Below are 22786 nucleotides of genomic sequence, written 5' to 3'. Positions count from 1 at the left end.
GCATTTAAGTTCAACCCTTCCACATGCTTCTCAGCTCATATGTTCAGATACTATCAGGTCCTGGAACTTTACCTTCATGTTCTAGTTGTTTCTCCATAGCAAACCAGTTATCAATACTCAAAAATAATTTGCTACTTCCATTCTATATTGTAGCCAGTCTGATAGCTTTCTGCATGCATTATTAGACTCTTTGTACTTAATAAACATTTCAGAAGTCCCAGCTAACTTGAATTTGAGGGGAATGAGGTGCTAATGGAAAGGTGACCTACTAGCACTGACTGTGCCATTGACTAACCCGGGTTCTGAACAGTTTAAACGGACAGGATATTTTTTGAGAGCACTTTATTTTTTCTTTTTATTATTACTAGTGATGGGTGAATTTGGGGCGTTTCACTTCGCCAAAAAATTTGTGAATTTCCCGCGAAATTTAAAAAACGGCAAAAAATTCGTGAAACAGTGCAGCGGGGTCCTTTTTTTTGACGCAGACAAATTTTCACAGCGGTTTCGCGAATCACGGGAATTTGCCTTGAATTCTCACCTGGCGAATAATTTCACCCATCACTAATCATTACTAATTTATAGAGTAATCTCAAAGGAGACTATGTTATAATCACTGTTGCCTAAATGCCCATCAACACTAAAGCTGAACATAATTTGGCATTTGGTATCCAAAAAAACATCCTTAGGTTCTCGAACTACATGTTGGTCTGATATTTACATTATTCATTGGACAGTTAGAATTACTGTTTGACAGATCTGTTTGTAACTGTGGGATCTCCTTAGCTTGTACACTGTGTGGCCCCCTCACTCCTCCCCTGTGTCCCCATTGTAATTGTCAAATAGTTTTGTATACTAGCTTTTCCCTTTGCCCAATTTAAACACTCCTCCAGCCTCTTAGCCATCTCCTAGCACAGTGACTTACATTGAGGTGTAATCCATTTTGTCTATAGAGTATTTATGCAAAAGAAAAAAATCAGCCGAGTGTTCTAGCAACCCAAACCATTATTTCCTACACCAAGACTTTAGCCAAGCATTTAATTTCCTAAGATCTTGCTGTCTGATAAGGATACATATGGCACAAGTAGAATTTTGGAAAACCTATCCTCAGATCCCAGAGCCCTCCATTTTGCCATTAATGTTCTCAGTAGCATCACTGCATATCAAGACAGCTGAATCATGCCCATCCTAGTGATGATTGGTCTATGTGGCTTCCAGTCATCAGGTTCTTCAGTCTTCTTTAAATGTCTACGAGTTCTTCTCAATACCTTTCTTATTCACCTGCTATATGTATTCAGCGATTGAACCCAAACATCTGGCAGACTTTTTGTAGTACTGTGGCTTTGATTTTTGACTCAATTTGTGTTTGGATTTGATGTTAACAACAAATACCCTGGAGTGGTGGCATTGTGTTCAAGTTCCCATTTCTTACTAAATTGTCAGAATATACTGTATCTGAAGTAAACTTAGCTACATGATCAGAAAATAATATATTTGGAATGCCGTGCCTTAAAAAGTAGGCTTTTAGCTTATTTATTACAGTTTTGACTCTGGTGTCTTGAGGTAGTCTACTTTCCAGAAATTAGAATACAAATTGAGATTTAATTAACTATTTATTAAGAAACTCCACATGTCCCTCCATGTCTGCTTTTCCTGAATTGCGCTATTTTCTAGATCCACTTTTAAGCCACTTGATGTAAAAGTTGGCCTATTTATGGCACTTTCGTCATTGTAAGCTTAAATCTTTCCAGGTAGAATGTAAAGCCTTTTTGTTGACATCTTTCTAGGAACTGAATCCGTTTCAGAATCGTAATCCTGGGTGGCATCACTTACTGAAAATACGTGGGCTTTTGATAAATCTGGCAGAATATCTTTTATTGTAGCCATTGAGTAATGAATGCTTTTCAGGGTGTTGTTAAGTGGTTTAGGATCTATGCATATCCTTACATTACCTGATGGTTTCTTTACTATGACAAAGCTACTTATGCATTTGGTGCTCTACTGAGCTGGTTCTATAATGTGTCTGATGTGTAAATATTGTATTTCTTCATTTAGTGGTTGCATCATAGCTACAGGCATTCTTGTGGGTTGTCTGTCTGGTTTGGTCTTTGGCAGTATTGGCTGATCTTACAAATGGCCTTCTACATCTCAGCATTAATGAAAATGCCCATGTGAGAGAACGATTGCTTTTATGTTCTTTGTGACCTCTTCCTTATTATAAACACCAAGTTTGTACTGTCGTACTCCCTACGAGAAATAAATCTGCCACAAAGTGTGTATCTAATGAGCATACTCTAACATTTATCATGTTGCACATTCACAGTATCTGTCTCACAGCAGTCTTACTAAGCCACTTATTATCATGTCTGGAGGGACAAAGGACTCAGTGTTATCTTCATGTGACCTGATATGCATTCATCACACTGGGTCCATCTACCCTTCTCACCATATATTTTCCTGTAAAGTCTAACTCTGTATTCCTTTGTTTTTTAGTTTCTTTTATCTATAGACATCTCAGCTTTGCACTGGCATATATTATCAACCTTTCACACTTACTGACACTTTTGAATGGAAATGTTTATATTTTGTGGGATTTATGTACTTAAACAGTGTCGGACTGGGACTCCAGGGGCCCACCCAAAAACCTTAGACCAGGAGCCCACCAAAAAGCCTTAGACCAGGGGCCCACACTCAGTACTATTTTCTTCCTCTCCTCGCTTAACCTCTGTTCTTCTCGACTCTTTTCTTTATATACTACAATCTATTATTTCATTTATTTAGCCTCTTTTTTCCTCATAGAAATAGGGAATGGCCATGAAATAGGCCAAATGTTTATCATCATTAGGGCCCACTGACACCTGGGCCCATCGAGAGTTTTCTTGGTATCCTGGTGGGCCAGTCTGACACTGTACTTAAAACAATAGACCCTCCCTTTTTAACATTAGTTTAATGAAAATATCAGGGAAATCCTTTGAGCACTTCTGCATTTTACATTCATTTTCTACCTCTAGTGGTTTTTGAAATATTAGCCATTTTTAAAAAGCTGCTCCTCCATGCTGTTTAACTCAGCTGCTCTCTTTGAAGGTCAGAATTTCAGTGACCCTCACTGTCTGTCCATTCTCTATGCTCTACTGTCAGTTAAAGGAGAACTAAACCCCCCAAACTAATAAAAACCCCTACCCTCCATAGTCCCCCCTCCCTGTTCCCCCCGCACAGGGGTTAATAACTGTAAATGCCCCTAAGTCTGTGCAAAGTCAGCACAGCGGAGCTCACAGGTGCCATCTTCACCTCTTCGGGAATCTTCTGCAATTTCCGTGGCTGTTGACGCATGTGCAGTTCTTCAGGACTGGAAAATTGTTACAACTGCACATGCGCCAATATGCCACTTACTTACTGAAGACTCCCAAAGTGGTGAAGATGTAGCCTGGGAGCTCCACTGCGCCAACTCGGCATCGAGGGGTAATTAAAGACTTAGGGGCATTTACAGGAATTAACACCTGTGCGGGCCAGGGGAACAGGGAGGGGGGCTATGGAGGGTAGGGGGATTCATTAGTTTGGGGGTTTAGTGTTCCTTTAAAGGAGTAGGTCACCTTCCAGTTAACTTCAAACATGTGTTTTTTTAATCATTTAGCTTTTTATTTGGCAGCTGTCCAGTATGGACTCCTCCAGACCAAAAAGCAGTTTAAAGGACAAGGAAAGTCTAAAATAGAATAAGGCTAGAAATGCTGTATTTTGTATACTAAACATAAACAAGAACTTACTGCACCACAAGCCTAATCAAACAAATGATTTATGCTTTCAAAGTTGGCCACAGGGGGCTGTCATCTTGTAACTTTGTTAAACATCTTTGCCTGACCCTGACCCTGCACATGCTCAGTGTGGTCTGGGCTGCTTAGGGATCATCATAAACAAAGCTGCTTGAGTTCTGCATGGCTGGTAAGTAAGGCGGGGGCTCCCTCTGTTGTTCATAAATATGATTGTTTCCCTGCTCAGCAGTTAGGAACCGTCTGATAATTCCTATCCACAGCAGTAAATGAAGGGAGAATTTCACTGCATACAGTCAGGTTTCTTAAAAAAACGGTGCACATTTTTTAATTGAAGTATATTGGAGATAGGTTTCTTTTTCATTAAAGAAAGTAAAAATGGGATTTTATTGTTTTGCCTTTCCTTGTCCATTAATGAGTTGTTTATGGAAGCCAATGTCCTGCTTGTTCAAAATCTGACTGAAAATCAGGCAGATATCCATTGAGCAGGTTTAAGAAACCCTCATTCAGTGGTCTCTGTAAGCTTGCAGTAAAATATGATCATTAATGAGATGAGATCAGCCCAGTATGTAGATGGCTAAATACGCTTTCATTTGGCAACATGATCAAATGAACATATCTCAGCATATATATGCCCAGTGTAGCATCTAATTATCAATCCAATTAGGTTTATACAGTATACTACAAATTAGAAATAAAAGCAAAGACAAAACTGGTTATTACAAGCAGCTGCATGTGTGCAGTTTAGCACCAGTGTTAGTTAGAAGAGCTATACTGTGAGCCCACCTGAAGCTGCAGCTGAACTGTATATATAACTGTCAGAAAAAGAAAGCAGAAATCTCAGAAGCAGCACATCTGTCTCTTCAGATTCAAATCATAGGGGTGTGGACTTTATCACCTTCCAAGGTATCATAGTCATTATTATTTTCTTCTCTTTGCAGAACCATTGCATTGATTGTGATCTTCTCACAGTATCTTGTAAACATACAGTGTCCAATAATACGCTACAGCAAAGGGAAATGGCATTTCGGCAAATATCCCATTTTCAAACTGTTTCCGGTAAGCAAGAAAATAAAAAACACCCTTTAAAGCTAGCCATGCATATATGGAATATGGCAGATGATTGTCCCTTCTGTGTATGAATTCTGGTCACCTGCGGACTCATGTATGGGGCGCAAGGCTGAATGGTTGCATCAGTTCAAGTTGGCTTATATTTGTGGTCAAAAAGGGCACAGATCTGCATACTCATTTATTAGGTCAAGCAAGCAGGAGATTTGTGAGGGAGAAAAGAAAGTAAATAATTGTTCAAGGTGAAAGAAATGGAAATACAGGTATGGGACCTGTTATCCAGAATGCTTTGGACCTGGGATTTTCCAGATAACAGATCTTTCTGTAATTTGGATCTTCATACCTTAATCTACTAGAAAATCATGTAAACATTAAATTAACCCAATAGGCTGGTTTTGCCTCCAAGAAGGATTCATTTTATCTTAGCTTGGTTCAAGTACAAGGTTCTGTTTTATCACAGAGAAAAAGGGAATAATTTTTTACAAATTTTAATTAATTGGAAATAATGAAGTCTATGTGAATGGGAGACAGACTTCCTGTAATTCAGAGGTTTTTGGATAAAGGGTTTCCAAATAACAGACTAATACATGTAATTGTTTTGTATATAAATCACATGTGTGTTTAGACTACAGGTACTGTGTATCTAATCACTGCAGTTTTAAGGTACTGTGTCATCTGTCTTTTAGGAACATGTCTAATCAGGGCCGGATTTACATAGTAGGCCCGCTGCCTTTCTTCACCCCTGTCCCCTCCCCTTCATTTGTGCACATGCACAAATTTTCATCATCAGGTCGGGAGCACTGGGGATTGGTGAATGGGAAATTAAAAGAAATATTGTATCTCCTGATCAGCCCTAGAGCTTCTAGAGCCTAAAACCCTGCCGCCCTTGGCCCGGCCTTGGTGGTCTTTTCACAAATCCAGGCCTGTATCTATACATCCAATAAATGTTACTTGAATTAAACAAGAAATGTCACTTAGAGCTTTGCCAGGTGATTACAGTAGTGGATCATTATCTCCCAACCCGAAGGTTGGTTGACACCTCTGAAATAGTTCCAGAACAGTGTAAATCTCTTATGTTCTGTGAAAGCCACAATTAACTATATACAGTGTAATGTAATAATGTAATCCATTGTCTGCAAATCTTCTGGTTATATTCAGAGCTGAATTATGTGCATAATAAGCCAAATTGTATATAGTGCCCTGGATAGCTGCCCCTGGTTGGACAACTATATTATACAGCTCTGATAATATTGCTATTGAGGGTTCTCCACTTTCTGATTTTTGGTGAGTACAATGACTTGGTTTCCAGTGAAATTAAATATTAAATCTCTTCTCTTTTACACCAAGGTATTGCTGGGAATGGGCCTTTCTTGGCTGATCTGTTACCTTTTGACATACTTCAATGTATTTCCAAGTAACCAGACAAGTTATGGGTATGCTGCTCGAACTGATATTGACATTGATGCAGTAAACAACGCTCCTTGGTTTCACGTACCATATCCAGGTAAGTTGTCAAAAAGTGATATTTAGTAATTGTCTTTTTATGTTAAAAATGCATTGCTGCTGCCATTTCCAAGATTAACCAATTGCAATAGCAAAATGCAAAAAGGGGGGGGGGTGGTCGAATGGTTCATTCTTTCATAATATAAATATTTTCTGCTACATGAAAGGTTCTTTATTTTTAGTAATGAGTGACCATGTGTCTATGCTCTATAAAGATTGATTTTTTCAGGTGTCCTCTGGGTAACAGTTCACTTAAAGTTATCAGCAATTGAACGTATGATAAATAACCTTGTCATAGCTTGTTGTAACACTGAGCTGTGTAGTAACTTGCCCAATTGGCTCCACTGGACTGTAAGGGTAGTGAGTCTAGGAAGGAAGGAAGAAAATCATGTCTTGGATAGTTTTAATCCTTGAAGGGGTTTGCGGGGCATCTCTTCCTTGGATACCCAAATAATGTTTTTTGTCTTGCTGCTAATGTTCTGCATGATAAATAATGTAATGACTGCATTTTGTTGTTTTCAAATCTAAGATTAGAGAGGTGAATCAGATCATGAGATTTGAGCAATTGACCTCATCGCTCCAAAAAGCACCCCAGACAAATTCATCAAAACCTGGGTCGGATGGTCACAATATGTGTAAACTAAAGATTGTAAAACGATTGTGATCTGTAAGATACATTTGTAAAATTGAACACCCAGTACTGCTCATGTAACATGAATGTATCGCATTATATCAATGCATGTTACTTGCTCTCTCTCTGAACAGTTGAACACATGGATATGCCGTAAACCCTTCATTCATTCCTCAAAAAATTCAAGATCAGGATTTATAGCATAAAAGACGTGCTTTAAATGCCTAACCCTAATAATTAGATACAATTTATAGGAGAAGCAAAAGTTGAAAAACCCCCATCCTACATAGACCCCCCTCCCTCCTCCCCCCCAGCCTAAGTGTTACCCCAGGAAAATTCCCCTAACGTTTTACTTACCGCTGAATCTGCTTTGCAAAATTAGTCCATAAGAAATAAGAGAATGACCCAAAAAAAGCTCCAGTTATCAATCATGTATTCTAGGTTTGAAACTGAAACACATCTATTTGTAGTTTTTGTTGGTTAGCTTTTATTTCGTCTTTTACTTGGTGTTGTTATGCTTCCCATATAACTTTTTATTATTGTTATTTTTATTATTGCATTGGTTTCTTTATTTTAGAGGGATCTTGAGTGCAATCAAACCACTCATGCTTACAGGTAAATATTTATGCTGACGTCCCACTAAACAGAACAGTTTTAAAACCACAGTCCCAATGTTAATGTTGAGTAGAACCAGGTAAACCAGAAAGCCCAGAGGAGATTAAACAATAATAATCATTGTTTTCACACTGCATATTCATCATGATATATGTTTCACTATGCTATCATAATGTTTTTATTATTATCATTATTTTAAGGGGGATTATAGTCAGTGTTGGACTGGCCCAGCAGGACACCGGGAAAAAACCGGGTGGGCCCCGACCCTTATGGGCCGGGCCAGACCCCCTCCCCCGATATTGGTATTGTCTAAAAAAAATAATTTTTTCAGCCCCCGCAGCGCATTCGGCGCATGCGCACCAAGTGGTGCCGTTTGCGCATGCTGGATATGCATGGTGCTGGATGTGCATGGTGCTGGATGCGCATGCGCGCCAAGTAGCTCACGCGTCGCAGTAGGGGAGCGGAGGTCGTATCAGAAGAGCATAAATTCCACGAAAACTTTAAATCTGGGAAAGAGAAAATGCAGGTTACCTGACTGAGACCACAACAAAAACCGTGTCAGTTTAGAGAAAACATAAAAATCAGGGGGACTAAATATCAGGGATTTACTCTATTATTAACATGTATTTATAAAGCGCCAACATATGCAATAAATTGGTGTATACTTTGAACATACAGATTTACATACAAAAACAACCAATAACTTATACAAGAGGTAAAAAAAATTGCTGCCCAAAAGAGCTTACAATTACAAACTAAAAATTATACATAGCTTTAAAAATAGTTTCTATATAAATTTCTGGTGCTAATAATTTGGATTGGATACATTATTAAAGGTGAATACTGTTAACATATTTGCATATCCTGTTCCTTTCTGAGTATAACAGACTCACATAGGGTAGGTTTTCCTATATCTCTTGGCAAATGTATCAAAGGTCCAATTTGTCTGCAGCCCATTTACAATTTCAAACAACTGATGGATTTGTGCATTAAACCCCCAATCAGTTCCTGATTTTTATTTTTTTCTGATTTCAGAAAGGGGAGTGACTGGGAAATGTTAAATACTGTTTATGTTAAATGCAACTATATATTATATATTTATCCCTATTGCTCTGATAGGATCAAGAGACTTAGGGGCAAATTCACTAACCTCCGGAAATTCGCCAGCTTCACTCACATCGTCAGACTTCGCCAGGCGAAAATTCGTCAGGAGAACACAAATTCACTAAAATGCCAAACGATGGCGAAGCTTCGCTATCGTTAATTTGGCAAGCAAAGCGAATTTGTGCTAGCATTGGCTAATTTGCATAAGGCAGGAAGTTACATTTCAATGGACGTATATGTTGCAGCAAATACATTACACTACACAAACCCAGGGAACCTTAATAAAAGAAAATAGAGTTGTTATAATGACCTTCACATGTGCCCAGTGTATAGTTTATGAAAAAAAAAAAAAAAATACGATCTTTTGCAGCCTATCACCCTGAAAAAGGGAGAACTCACCAGTGTTTTTTGGGACTTCAAAAACTTTCTAATTTTTTTGGAGGAACTCCTATCTACTAGAGTGCGAAGTAGCGATAGAGCCTATCTCCTTCGCTAGCAAATTTACGCCAGCGCCCGTTAGTAAATAGGCGAAGTTCCAAAATGACATCACGCTGGCAAATTTTCACCAGCATTAGTCACTTCGCCCTTTAGTAAATTTGCCCCTTAGCCAAAGGTTGTTGTGTTTTCTTTTATCAAACTGCTATATTTGCTAATAGCGGTTTCCCCAATTCTATCAAATGAATCACCGCATTCAGTTAATACGCAGGAGACACTGTGATACACGACAGCATAATAAAACAATAAAAACACACTGTTCAATATTCAAAATGGCAATGGATAAAAGTTTTAATCACCGCAACATTTACATGGCCCTGTTTCACTTATGCAATAGTAAACTTTTAATAAAGCACACCTTGACCTATATGAATTTCCAATTAAACTTGTTTTGAAAATCCCATTATTATTATAACATTTGGTATTTGCAAGTGTGTCCCTAGTGCAACCAAAGACCTTATTATACCTACCCTCTAGGGGTATGTTTAGGCAATTTGAAAACCTGAGTACACAACACCTAGACTGATGATGCACTGCCTCTCACTAAACAGCTTTATTTTTCATACACACCCTTTTCTGTGCAACAGCAGAATAATAATTATATAAATAAAATACACAATTTAAATGTGTTGTGTCCAATGAACTAGGCAAACATTAAAAACCACAAAGAATTTAATCATTCTTATCCACCACCACCACCTTTGGTACCCACTGTTTTTGTAATGAGCCACTATTTTTATGGCATTCTGTACACCATGTTCTATTTGTCAAATCCAGCTTTCTAAAACTCTTTGTAAAAGAAGAAAATTAAAGACAACTGTGAACCCCTTGAAGGCCAGTTACCTCTTTTTCAAATGGCAGTCAAGAAGCTATATTGCTGTGGGGTAGGCTGCAAAGTTATTTTTAATCTCTTCACCAGAAAAGTCTGTACAGACACACAAAATTCTTGCAGATAACCAATCATAGTTCTGTGCATTCAATTATTATAGCATGTGTACAAAAATTAATAAATACACACTACATACAAGAAAGGATATACAACATTGGTGGCTAGTGATGAACATGATTTTTTCACCAGACATGGATTTTTGGCGTAATTCTGCATTTTGCCATCTGCAAATTCTTGTCCTCCCTGTATATACTGTATTTACATTGTAATATTGTACATATTGTACTAGTATTCTGTGTATCCTAGTACTATTATATAATTATAAGTTATGCATAGGTACATGAGAGTGAGGCCACTACTATATACAAAAATGCCAAGGCTTACTTCTGTTTTAGAGTAAAGTAACAAACAAGAGAATGACATCACATGGTGCGGAATGGGACATACTGTTCTTCTATAGTACATCGTATTCTGTCATTAATCTTAGTGCATTGAGAAGAAAGTGGTTTGTTACATTCTGCATATATTTGCTTTGAATTTCAAGGTAAAAGATTTCAGCTGGCAAAACGTATCAAGGCCAGCTTTAATTCTTAGAAACCCACTTCTCATTTTCTCTATTGGTTAAGCGGTCTGCTTTCATGCTTCCGTTTACTTGCATAACTGACATTAAAGAATCTCAGATGAAATATGAAGGATAAGACAAATTGAATTAAAGATAATATATTGATTTTGCCGTGTCCAAGGATTCCTGGAAAACATTGTTTGAACTATTTCAAAAGAAATGATTGAATAAAGCAACAATTTCTCAAAAGCGATATACATATATAGTTCAGACCACGTGAATGGTGTTTTTTGATGTACAAAAAGGAGGTGTAGTGAATACATATATATTTGTGAGAAACATCTGTATCACTTGACTTATAACTGGGATAACACATGAAAATACTGAGAAAAAATGAATTTCTTGTAGTATAAAAGAAAACACTCATTATAGGCCCTTAAATGCCTTTCCTCAAAAAAAAAAACTAAATTTGAATGTAGGTATTTAATAAAGGTATGGAAGCAATTATCCAGAATACTTGAGGCCTGTTTTTTTTCTGGATTACAGATTTTTCTGTAGTTTGGATCGCCATCCAGATCATTCAAAACTACTTTTAACATTAAATAAAACCAATAAGATTGTTTTCCCTCTATTTAGGATTCATTACTGTATATCTTAGAAGAGATCAAGTACAAGGTACTGTTTTATTATTACAGAAATCATTTTTAAAATCTGAGTTATTTTATTAAAATTAAGTCTATGGGAGACTGGCTTCCCATAATTTGAAGTTTTTTAAGATAAGGAGTTTCCATATAACGGATGCCATACTTTGAAATTGATTAGCTCTCTAGGGGCATATTTATTCATTTTCACAGTTGAGGGTTTTACTGTTAATGAAATAAGTGAAATGTATATTTCTACTGAGCAGTGAGTGTCAGTATTTTAAATTTCTTTAGATCTTTGGTACACTTCTTAGTGGACTGTTTTTTGTTCAATAGAAGAGACTTATGGTGGGCTGTGGAAGGAGAGAGAGTTTTAAATTTAAATTTAGAGTGAGATGTCTTATTTGTCTAATTACTAATTCTCTTCCTCTCCCCTGAGGCAAATTGGTGACAGCTTCAGATGGGTTTTTCACCTTCCTCTGAATCAGCTAGAAGTTATATAGGATTTACTTTGACCAAAGTTTGAACTTGATGGATAGGTCTTGCGAAGTTGCCATATCTAGCAATGTGTATAGGTTCCATTCTGGTATCTTTTACTAAATAAAAGATACTTTATTTTCAGGTTTGTATTTTTCATTGAGGGGAAAGAGGAGGACTAAAGCATTATTATTTTGGCATTTCATAGACTAACTACTATTGATTATTTATTTTTTACCCCTGTCCTATGGCCCCCAATAAGCCTTGGATGATAAGAAAACTTCTTGTGGTGAAGAAGAATATATTCATTTTACATTAATGTATTTTAATACATGCATATAGAGGAAAATATATTTAATATGTACTTTTGCGCTTTCCAGTTTTCTTTTACTCTTCTTTTATGTTTGGTTTGTTGGCTTAATTTACTGCTAACTGAATTTCTAAATTGTGTTTTTGCTAAAAACTTGGCACAAATTTCTATAAATGACCTAAAATCGTGATATGTTGCCTAGATCAGCCTTCCTAATCTTTAAGTTTTTAGTTAAATTAAAATAACCAATATTGCACACACTGTGAAGGAAATTAAATCAAGTCAGTTGCTTAACTCCAGTTACATTTTTACACATCTCTTGTGGGCAATGTTATAATGGAATAAAACGAATGACGAACTGAGGATACTGTTCACATGGCTCACATGGCTGTTTTAACAAGGCTATAAAATGAAAGCAAAGTCATGTTAAAAGCAGACAATTTTTAGATACCAATGGTATTTATATTTGTCTAACCGAAAACTACAGAATGTTTTATGAAAGTATCTACAGGGAAATTCGCTATAACATCTGCAATAAACCTGTGGAATGTGAATCTGTTTAACACAGTTTCAGAGAGAACAATATAAACGGATACATAAATGTTTCTTTAAAAAGAACATTTGTTTACATTTGTTTGTACAAATTACACACCTTGTGATTCTTCCCTGAGCAATGACAAACAATAAATGCTATTTAGCCATATACCGTGACAAAACTTTTATAGAGATTTCTGTTGTGTATGTGCTAAGTCTGTAAAGTAATGTTAGTGACTACACTGTCATATTGAGGGAAATATATGAATTTAACTCTTCTTTGCACTGTCTTAGTTTAGGCAGTTTAAATGAGGTTTTAGCCACCTGACTGAGATATTAATAAAGAGCATAGGCCAAAAGCTGTGGTGTAAGTATACCCTAGAGCAGGGGCACCCATCCTTTTTTTTCTCATCATAGATTTTTATTAAGTAATTATGTCAAATAAGGAGTGGGTACAGAAAAAAGTGGGGTGGAAGGGAAGGGGGAATACGCAACATCAACAGCAAGAGTGTAACATAAATTAGAAATTTGAAATCAAATACAGGTACAAGGATATGTAGCAGTACGCGTAATAGCCATCAGCCTATATAAATACTTTTCCAGAGTGGCAGATATGTTCCCACAAGAATTATAAGCAACTGGCTATAGCTAAGGCATCCATTATATTATATCTCAGGTATTTTCATATATACATTGCTCACAAGCTAATGGTTGGCGATCACTGCCCTAGAGTCTACTATTTCCTAACCAGTTGTGCTAAATTCACCACATCACAGCTGGTTATTTGAGTTTGATCTTCCATTTACAATTTAATAAATATGTGGAGGTAGACCTTGTGCAGACCTTGATTACTTGTTGCATCATATAGTGATATGTGATAATATTATTTTTTTTTCTTTCCTTAAAGCATTGTATTATTACAGTTATATATTGAAGCACAACCTTACAGAGCTTGAATTACGTAGTAATGAATTTATTGATTCTTGCAGGTCAGTGGGGTTGGCCCACAGTGAGCTTGTCCTCAGTACTTGGAATGTTAGCTGGTGTTTTGTCCTCTACAATAGAATCAGTTGGCGATTACTACACTTGTTCAAGGTTAGCTGGAGCCCCATTGCCTCCAACTCATGCAATAAACCGTGGAATCGGAATAGAAGGAATTGGATGTATACTGGCTGGCCTTTGGGGAACAGGAAACGGGACAACTTCTTATAGTCAGAATATTGCGGCTTTGGGAATTACAAAGGTATATTTTTAGAATTACACAAACAGCTCTTGCTATATATATATATATATATATAATATAGTACAAACACCTGCACTCTGTCCTCTTTTTTCTCCAAGCCGGGTGCTCGGTCAAAGTCTTTATATATGCATAGAATGGACCAGCACACCGTTTTCTTCAATCAAACGTGTTTATTCAATACACACTGTGCATCCAACGTTTCGGCCCGCATCCGGGCCTTTATCAAGGATCCTTGATAAAGGCCCGGATGCGGGCCGAAACGTTGGATGCACAGTGTGTATTGAATAAACACGTTTGATTGAAGAAAACGGTGTGCTGGTCCATTCTATGCATATATATATATATATATATATATATATATATATATATATATATATATATAGTATTCTATTTTTAGTTTTAAAAGGCATATATGCATACATACTGTACATTCCTTTATAGATTTATATACATGTTACAAAAATAAATTCTTCAACAGAGGCCTATTTTTAGTAGACTTCAGTTTGTTATAAGAGCAAATGTATATATAAATAAATATATATAAATATAAATAAAATGACTCTTGCAGGCATTGAGGTATGAAGTATCTGGTCACCCAATTATGCTCCTTCAGTGTCAAATAAGAGGTTAAATAAGGGTACTTGCACTGTGATATTTAGAGACTCAAATTAATACCAAAAACTAGACCTTTTTTTTAATACTGCATGTATGGGATTTGAATTATAAGCAATTAGAGAGAATGGACTTTAAAAATAATAGGGTTTTAAGAAAACTGGTAATGGTGGGAGGGTCATGTGTTTTAGTGCAACACGGAGAAGGCCCCTGAAACAAATGGTGGCTAATGATCTATGAGCCCATTGGTGTCCGCAAGCAAATCATGCATTTTAAAAACTACTTTTAGAGGTGTGTATCTCGATTCCATCACTCACATGTATAATTTTTACTTGTAAATCAGTAACATCAGCAAAATAAAACCTTTAAACCTTGTCTCTATAGAGGAATCCCATTCTCTAATAATAGTACTTGTGTTATTGTTTAAATTTGCCCAGTACATAGTTATTTTGTTGCTATTAAACAGATTTATCTTTTTACCTTTTTTAGGTGGGGAGTCGCTTAGTCATGCAAACTGCTGGAATCCTTTTACTCATTTTAGGGGTCTTTGGGAAATTTGGAGCAATTTTCATCACCATTCCAGAACCTGTAATAGGAGGAATGTTTATGGTCATGTTTGGTATGATTGCAGCAGTAGGCATTTCAAATCTACAGGTACTTGATTCTTTTTTAAATCTTTATATTTTGAATGCATCATTTTTTAAGAGTTACTCAATCCAGTGGTATTCCGAAATGTGTAAGAAAATGTATTTATATTTTTATATATTCTCTTCTTAAAGCAAATATTTTAGTAGTAGTAGAAAGCTAAATATTTGAAAAGGGTATATTATTGGTGGCATAATGAATGGTAATAATTTGGAAGAAACAAGTGAAAAATAAGAATTACATTTGTATTATAATCATTTTAGAGCTGTAACAGCTCAAATGATGGTCATCTGATGGATAGGGATGTAGCGAACCGCCGAGTATGTGTTCGCGAACGCCGTTCGCGAACACCGGCAAAAAATGCGAACAGTTCGCGAACTGTTCGCGAACTTCGAACATCCGAAAATCGTTCGATCCGAACGATCGAAGGATTTTAATCGTTCGATCGAAGGATTTTCGTTCGAATCGAACGAAAATCGTTCGATTTTAGCGACCGAATGGTCGAACGATTTTGACGCGAACGCCTATTGGCGAACGTCGCGCGACGTTCGCGAACTTGCGGCGGACGCGAACAGTCGAAGTTCGCGCGAACTAGTTCGCCGGCGAACAGTTCGCTACATCCCTACTGATGGAGTGCCCACCAAACAGACAATCATCATTTTATTTTAATGAACAATGTGCTTCTTCATGACACATTTTGTGCCGCCAGACAATATTCTAATGCCATATGGGTTTTACCAATAATGGGGCCATGTTTCATATATTTTGTATGAACAAAAGGATAAAAGCAAAAAGAATGAGATTCATATTTAAACAGAAAACATCTACATTATATTTAAAAGTTATTTTAGATGTTTTGGATGCCCAAATAAGAAGTGAGATACCAATGGAGAAAAAAATAATCATTATTTAAAAAAACCTTATTCAGACCCCCATGATTATTTTATTGTCGATGGAATGGTTAACTTAAAAAAGGTTATGAATAAAATCTCATGGTACTTATCTCTGAGCACGTTTGCAGTTTACAGTTATATTCTTTTAGTGGTTTCTCAGATATTTGCATTTCCAGCCTTATAGATTGTTAGAATGAAATCAAGGAAGTTTTAGAGAGAAGAAGTGGTTCAGCAATAGAAAGATTCTTTCAAAAAAGAGAAGAAAACTAGATCCTCTGGGGAAAAAAGGAAGCAAGTGGTCGAACCTGAGATAATAGCTGATGCATTTCCAAATTTTACTATGAAAGAAAGTCATGTTTTATCTCTTGGTTTGCAATTTTGCAGTGCAGCATAGCAGTATCTCCCAAAGTTGGGTAACAAAACACTGTGGTTTCTATAAATCATCTACCTTAAAAAGGGGCAATGTCACACACCAGCAGGCCCATGATTTACTTTATGCCATATTTAGTGGAATAGAGGGACATACTGTAGTTTAAGGTTGGGGTTATTGCTGGCATCCAGTCGCCAGTCCTTTATCATACCAGGGCAGAATCCCTTAGCCTGGGAAGACCATTGACCTGCAATCTCTTTTAATAACTACCAATAAAATATAATTTCCCTCAGTATTCTCCTATGACTTCACTCACTTAATAACAGGTGGGAAGGGTTCTTAAAATGAATGTAATTAGATAACAACCCCCTAGTTGCCAGTGTGTTTAGTGATCAGAGGTTCAATCCTCACTCCATCTGCCTTGGACTGACATGGGTAAAGTTAATAGAAGACTGTAACTCATATAAAATGAGTCACATGCCGAGCAAAGGATTGTGTAAACATAGCTGATCTGCCTGCTGTTAAGCTATGAGATGCCAGTGAGAAGTTGAATAAGAGATGTTCTTGAGCTGTTGTACTGGAAATATAAGACTCATTCAGTAGTAGTTATATGTGTGGAGTTCCATTTACTGTTTTATTTTACAAAACAGCACAAACTACTTGTGCAAATCTCTCTTTCAAATTCATGGAATACCTCCAAACACATTTCTACCTGCTGGAGGCTCATACTAAGGCCAGTAGTGCTAGAAGTATCCTGGCTCTGATTTATTTCAGAAGTTTTACTTTGGCTGTAGTGAACAATAAGAAAAGACAGGCTATCAACTTCAACTCCAATGGGACATGAAGATTTCCTGGTCTTCCATACTATCTACAGGGATTCTCCAATTACCTTTTAAGATCTTTCTACTGAGCTGTGGGTATTAGCGGGTAGCATCATACTTTAATAAGTATCCAACAAAGTGATAACTGATATATGCAAAAATCCAATGAAACTAATTGCACTGCAGTGTCTGTTTCATTAACAGATTTTGCCTTGCTAAGTAATAAAATCAGATATATGGGATTTTTATCTGGAAGTATCTGGACTGTCCACATCACCCATCAGATTATAATGTATAATGTAAAAGTCAACTATGTTGACTGTAAACATTAAGACAGAAACCAGGCAGGACATCTGTCATTGTTCCAAAATGCTTATTGAGGTGACATATTCTATAATTTAGTATTTCACTAAACTCTAACAAAAGATTGCATTAAAACCTGAACAAAAACAAAGCCTTTGGTGATTATTTGATTGCAAATAAATAAAATCATTGGAATCAAGTAACTCCATCAAAAAGAATGACTTTTATTGTTTTGATAATGGTTTATGTTGTGCAGAACTTAATGTAAAATAATTAGCTGGACATTGTATTCTGCATGATTTCAAACACAATACACAAAGGGCTTTGCAGTAGAAACACAGCAACATATAGAGGATGCCTGTTTCTAAGAGAAATTCAATTAACTGGAAAGAAGAGCCACAAATCTAAGAACTAATATCATAAATAGATTTTGTATCCTTTACTGAACATTCAGCATGAAACAATAACCTGGTATAAAAGAGCCATCAAAGAAATTACTTTAAAACATTATTATGGGCTGCACTGTATCTAATAACAGTAAGCAGGGGAAGAATTTGATTCTTAGAGATCATGACTTCACAATATTTAATATTGTATTATTTATATTATTATTATTGCTGTATTATTATGATTATTGTTGCTGTTGTTATTATTATTATTATTATTTTGAATCTGGTCATTCCACTTTAATTGCAATAATAGTATGGATCTGCTCATTGGTGAACCTTCCCAAAGTGGCATAGCCTTTGTTGCAAAAAAGACTTAGTCGATAACAGGGATGGTGTCTAATGCATCCTAATGGATGAAGTTTGGGGCTCTTTCTACATATAGTTGGGCATCAGTAATTACAAAACATCTTGCAATGTTTAATTTGACAAGTAAGTTAATTTTCTCTGTACTCCTATACCCGTTGTAATAACATGTGGATAACTGACTTATTGAATTATTAGAATGCTGTTTGTTTTCTGTTGGTGATAGTTCAGGACTGTGGGCATCTCCTAGACTGGCTGCTTTTGTTGCAGATGTGCTGGTTAAACCACCCTTTTCTCTCTTGAGAAACAGCTGAACAGAAAGTTTTTATCTTTTTCACAGTGCTCTTACATAGTAACATAGTAAGTTAGGTTGAAAAAAGACACACGTCCATCAAGTTCAACCTTTTTACTTTTTTTGTAAGCCTTGTTAGCCGTAGAACAGTAATGTCTCATGATATCCCTTTACTTGCTGTCAACAATATAGGATGGAATTAACTAGTATTGATCTAAAGTCGTCATGCTTTGCTCACAGATTATACATAAATATATTCCATATGCTCCTCTTCTGCAATGCTGATAAGGATACCCTGATCTTATTCAATATAGTTATCACTTTTCTTTTAAATGCCACTTAGATACTGAAGCAACCCCAGTGTATGTGTATGTGTGACAAAGTGGATTTTAAAGGACAAAATTTTTAAAAAAAACACACACAGGATACAAATCTATTAGATTCCGTGTTGTGAACTTAGTCACTAATGTTTCACTCCTGTCTGGTCTACCTCAAACTGTCCTGGTATATTACTACTTCTGTATCACCTTTCCTGCTGTGCCTGACATTCCTTGCAACTAGTGATGGGCGAATTTGCGCCGTTTCGCTTTGCCGAAAAATACGCGAATTTCGCGCGAAATGGCGAAAAATTCGTGAAACGGCGCCGGTGTCTCGTTTTTGATGCCGGCGCCCGTTTTTGACGACGGCGTCCGTTTTTTCGACGCCGGCGCCCGTTTTTGACGCCGGCGCCCGTTTTTTCGGAAAAAAATTTTGACGCCGGCGAATTTTTTCCGCGAATTTTCGCGGGCGTTTCGAGAATTTATTCGCTGGCGGCGAATCGCGCAAATTCGCTGCGAATTCGCGCCTGGCGAATAAATTCGCCCATCACTACTTGCAACAGCTCAGACTGGGTGTATAACTTAAAAGATGTACCCTTCTGTACCAAGCCAAGGGTGCTCCAAGAAATACCAGAAATGCCTGCAGCAAAGATGGCACTGCCATACTCTGAAAAAGTACCAGGGCCAGTTTGAGTTCTTAGCAACTTTAACCACTTGGGGTTCCTAATTAATTGTAAGGAACCTGGTGGTTTTTTTTACTTCTTGTGCCTTTAGTGATACAGATATGGGACCTGTTATTCAAAATTCTTGATACCTATTTTTTTTCTGGAATAGGGGTCTTTTTGTAATTTGGATCTCTCCATCTTGTCTACTAAAAAATCATTTCAACATTAAACCCAATAGGATTGTTTTACTTTTTATTTAAGGAGTAATTAATTAGTTGGGCTTAATTATAATGTACTGTTTTATTATTATTAAAAAAAGTGATAATTAAAAAATAAAATTGATTAAAATGGAGTCTATGTGAGATTGCTTTCCTGTAATTCAGAGCATTCTGGATACAAGATCTCATACCTGTAAAAGTGTAAAAGTAAAAGTGCTGAAAGGAGGTCATTATCTACTAGCACAGTTGAATAAACAAAACATGTTTGTTCTTGTTGAAAGAATATTGTACTGTAGGTGTATACTGTCCTGTAATTAGCCATAAAGAGATATTGCTGAATCGTATCTTATCTTATTTTATAGCATCTCACGTGTTTGCAAAAACATACAGAAAAAGTTCAAGTGCATGTATCTGCAATGTTAATATTTGTGTATCTGTTTCAGTATGTGGACTTAAATTCATCAAGAAACCTATTTATCCTAGGATTTTCAATGTTTAGCGGCCTTGTTATCCCAACATGGTTGGCAAAAAATCCAGGATTTATCAACACAGGTATGTTGATTGAATAAAAGCTTTCTGTTCAAGAATTGTCAACTGATATAGAGAGAGAGAAAATATATTGGACAAAAACAGTGGGTCAATGAAGATAATATGCAGTTATTATAGTTTATATTAATATCTATTGTATAATGGATTCTTTTTTACTCTAATACTGTATGCATTAAACGTACTACAGTGCAGCATCCCTATCTAACTGTAGATTTCAACAGCCAAGAAAATATCTAAATTTGTGGTTTAATGAGAAACTGTAGATGGAACCAGGTTGATATGTGAGTTAAATGCAAAATTGCTTAAAGGAACAGTTCAGTGTAAAAATAAAAACTGGGTAAATAGATAGGCTGTGCAAAATAAAAAATGTTTCTAATATAGTTAGTTAGGCAAAAATGTAATCTATAAAGGCTGGAGTGACTGGATGTCTCACAGAACAGAACAGAGCCCAACTTCTTGCTTTTCAGCTCTCTAACACTGACGGGTCAAATTCAGCCAACCCTAAGTAGCACCTGGTAATAAATCAGTGGAAACCAAGAGAGCTGCAAAGCAGGAAGTAGTGTTCTGGCTATTATGTTACACATCCAGTCACTCTAGCCTTTATACATTACATTTTTGGCTAACTATATTGGAAACATCAACCCAGTTATTATTTTTATACTGAACAATTCATTTAAGATCAACTCATTTATAAGGAACAGCCATTACTATATGATACCTTCATGTGCTTTTCTTCAGGTTTATTACTGGAAAGTTCCAGAAAAGCTCCCAAAATGAAACTGCTGCTTAACATTTATCCCCTGCACCTTCAAATCTATTTGGGAAAAAAAAGATGCCTTAGTAATTAATACACTATCGTTACCTATTGCATTGTTCATGTTTGGCATAGGTGTCTGTGCTGCAAGTGATCAATATCTGGGATAAATTTTATCATCTAGCCCTCACAGACTCCAACTTTATTATCTCTCTCTACAGCAGAAGTCATTTGGAATTGAGTAGACACATGACTCCTTAGGTGCTACATCGATGGGGCTGGGGCACCAGAGGTTATAACTAGGCATAGGTAAAAAAGTGCTACTACACAGTTGCATCTTTTAAGTTCAAACAGGTGTACAGTAGTTCACCTTAAAGGTAACTTTTAGCCTTTAAATTGGTCTTCATTTATTTTATAGTTTTTCAATGTTTGCCCTCCTTTTCTGCCAGTTTTTAAATGGTGGTTACTGACCCCTATAGCCAAAAAAAACACTATTGCTCTTTGAGGCTACAATTTTATTGTTATTGCTACTTGTATTGATTTTCTTATAATTCAGCCCACCTACTATTCATATTCCAGTCTTTTTTTCAAGCTACTGCAAGGTGCAATAGACTTTGATGAGTTGCAGTTAGGGTTGGACTGGGCTGGCAGGGCACTGAGAGAAAACCTGGTAGGCCTGGGCTCTCATGGGCTCTGCCTTTCTCCCTCCCTGATGGTCATGGTTTGCAGGCCCCAAAACCATGCTGTTGGCACCTCTGTTGGCCGAGATCTGTGGGCCCACCCCTCTCTGCTGACTGAGAGGAACGGACCCAGGACGAGAGAGCTGGCTGAGAGCTGTGGGCCCACAGTTAAAAAGGAGGTAAGCATCAGAGCACTTTGTGGGGGGATGGGCGTCAGGAGTTCATGAGGATGGTGAGGGTGGTGGGCACTTATAGTGTTGGCCCCACTGGTTATGCATTTACCGCAATGTGAAATGTCATGGCTATTTTGTTACCGCGGCTGAAATAATTCTGAAAAAAATATCCTTATACTTGTGCTTGCATAGGGAAGTTTAAACAACTGCATAAGCATCTGTTTAATTGCTCACAAAGCAAAACTTCAAGGTTTACACCTATCTTTAGGACAGAGCACTTAGCAGAGTTTGACATAAGACAGCTTAGTAAGACAAAGGAAACATCTTCACAATAGAATTAAAATGTGCAATTGTAAAATTATTTTAAAAAAGGGAAACATTGGGTGAAAGTGTGGCTTTATATGTATCAAACAAACATAAAACAACTAACCAAATGAAAACACCACAGTATGGTGTCTTGAGCACAGCACAATATGCACTTACAGACTGGAGAAAATGAATTGAGTCGGTGAGCATTAATGTTCCCAAAACTCTGTATGCATGCATGTTCAAAGCCTAAGAGAAACAGATGCAGTAACATTCTCTGTTGCCAGGGTGAAATTATTATTGCACAACGTCAGCAAGGGAATGTGAGAAACAGTTCTGCTTGGATCATGCCCCAAACACAGAATACTGTTTGACTGGACCTGTATTACCTAGCCTTGGAAGCTTCCCTTGAATAATTACCTACATGGCATAAATGATCCTTTTAGTAATATTTATGAAACACTGTTTATAAATAGATAAATTCTTTGCTTTGGCTTTGTCTCAATCCACTATCAATCCATTTAGCAGCAATGAAGCTACGTTTCTTTTGTATTCAGTTTTTTTTCTTCTATAAACACACTGAATCAAACAAATCAGCTTTGC

The 22786-nt window shown here is 36.7% G+C and overlaps 1 protein-coding gene across 1 annotated transcript in view; it reads left to right on the top strand.

Moving 5' to 3' along the window:
• LOC108710252 (solute carrier family 23 member 1) overlaps nucleotides 1-22786 on the top strand; it is a 71944-nt gene that overhangs the window by 25136 nt on the left and 24022 nt on the right. Inside the window, exons 6-10 of the mRNA XM_018251395.2 lie at nucleotides 4703-4820; nucleotides 6177-6333; nucleotides 13580-13833; nucleotides 14935-15099; nucleotides 20165-20273. Coding sequence (XP_018106884.1) covers nucleotides 4703-4820; nucleotides 6177-6333; nucleotides 13580-13833; nucleotides 14935-15099; nucleotides 20165-20273 — 803 coding nt within the window. The remainder of the gene's footprint in view (nucleotides 1-4702; nucleotides 4821-6176; nucleotides 6334-13579; nucleotides 13834-14934; nucleotides 15100-20164; nucleotides 20274-22786) is intronic.

This window comes from Xenopus laevis, chromosome 3L (genome assembly GCF_017654675.1).
Source record: "Xenopus laevis strain J_2021 chromosome 3L, Xenopus_laevis_v10.1, whole genome shotgun sequence".
In the NCBI taxonomy this organism is placed as follows: Eukaryota; Metazoa; Chordata; class Amphibia; order Anura; family Pipidae; genus Xenopus; species Xenopus laevis.
This window is presented reverse-complemented; position numbering and strand designations above follow the sequence as displayed.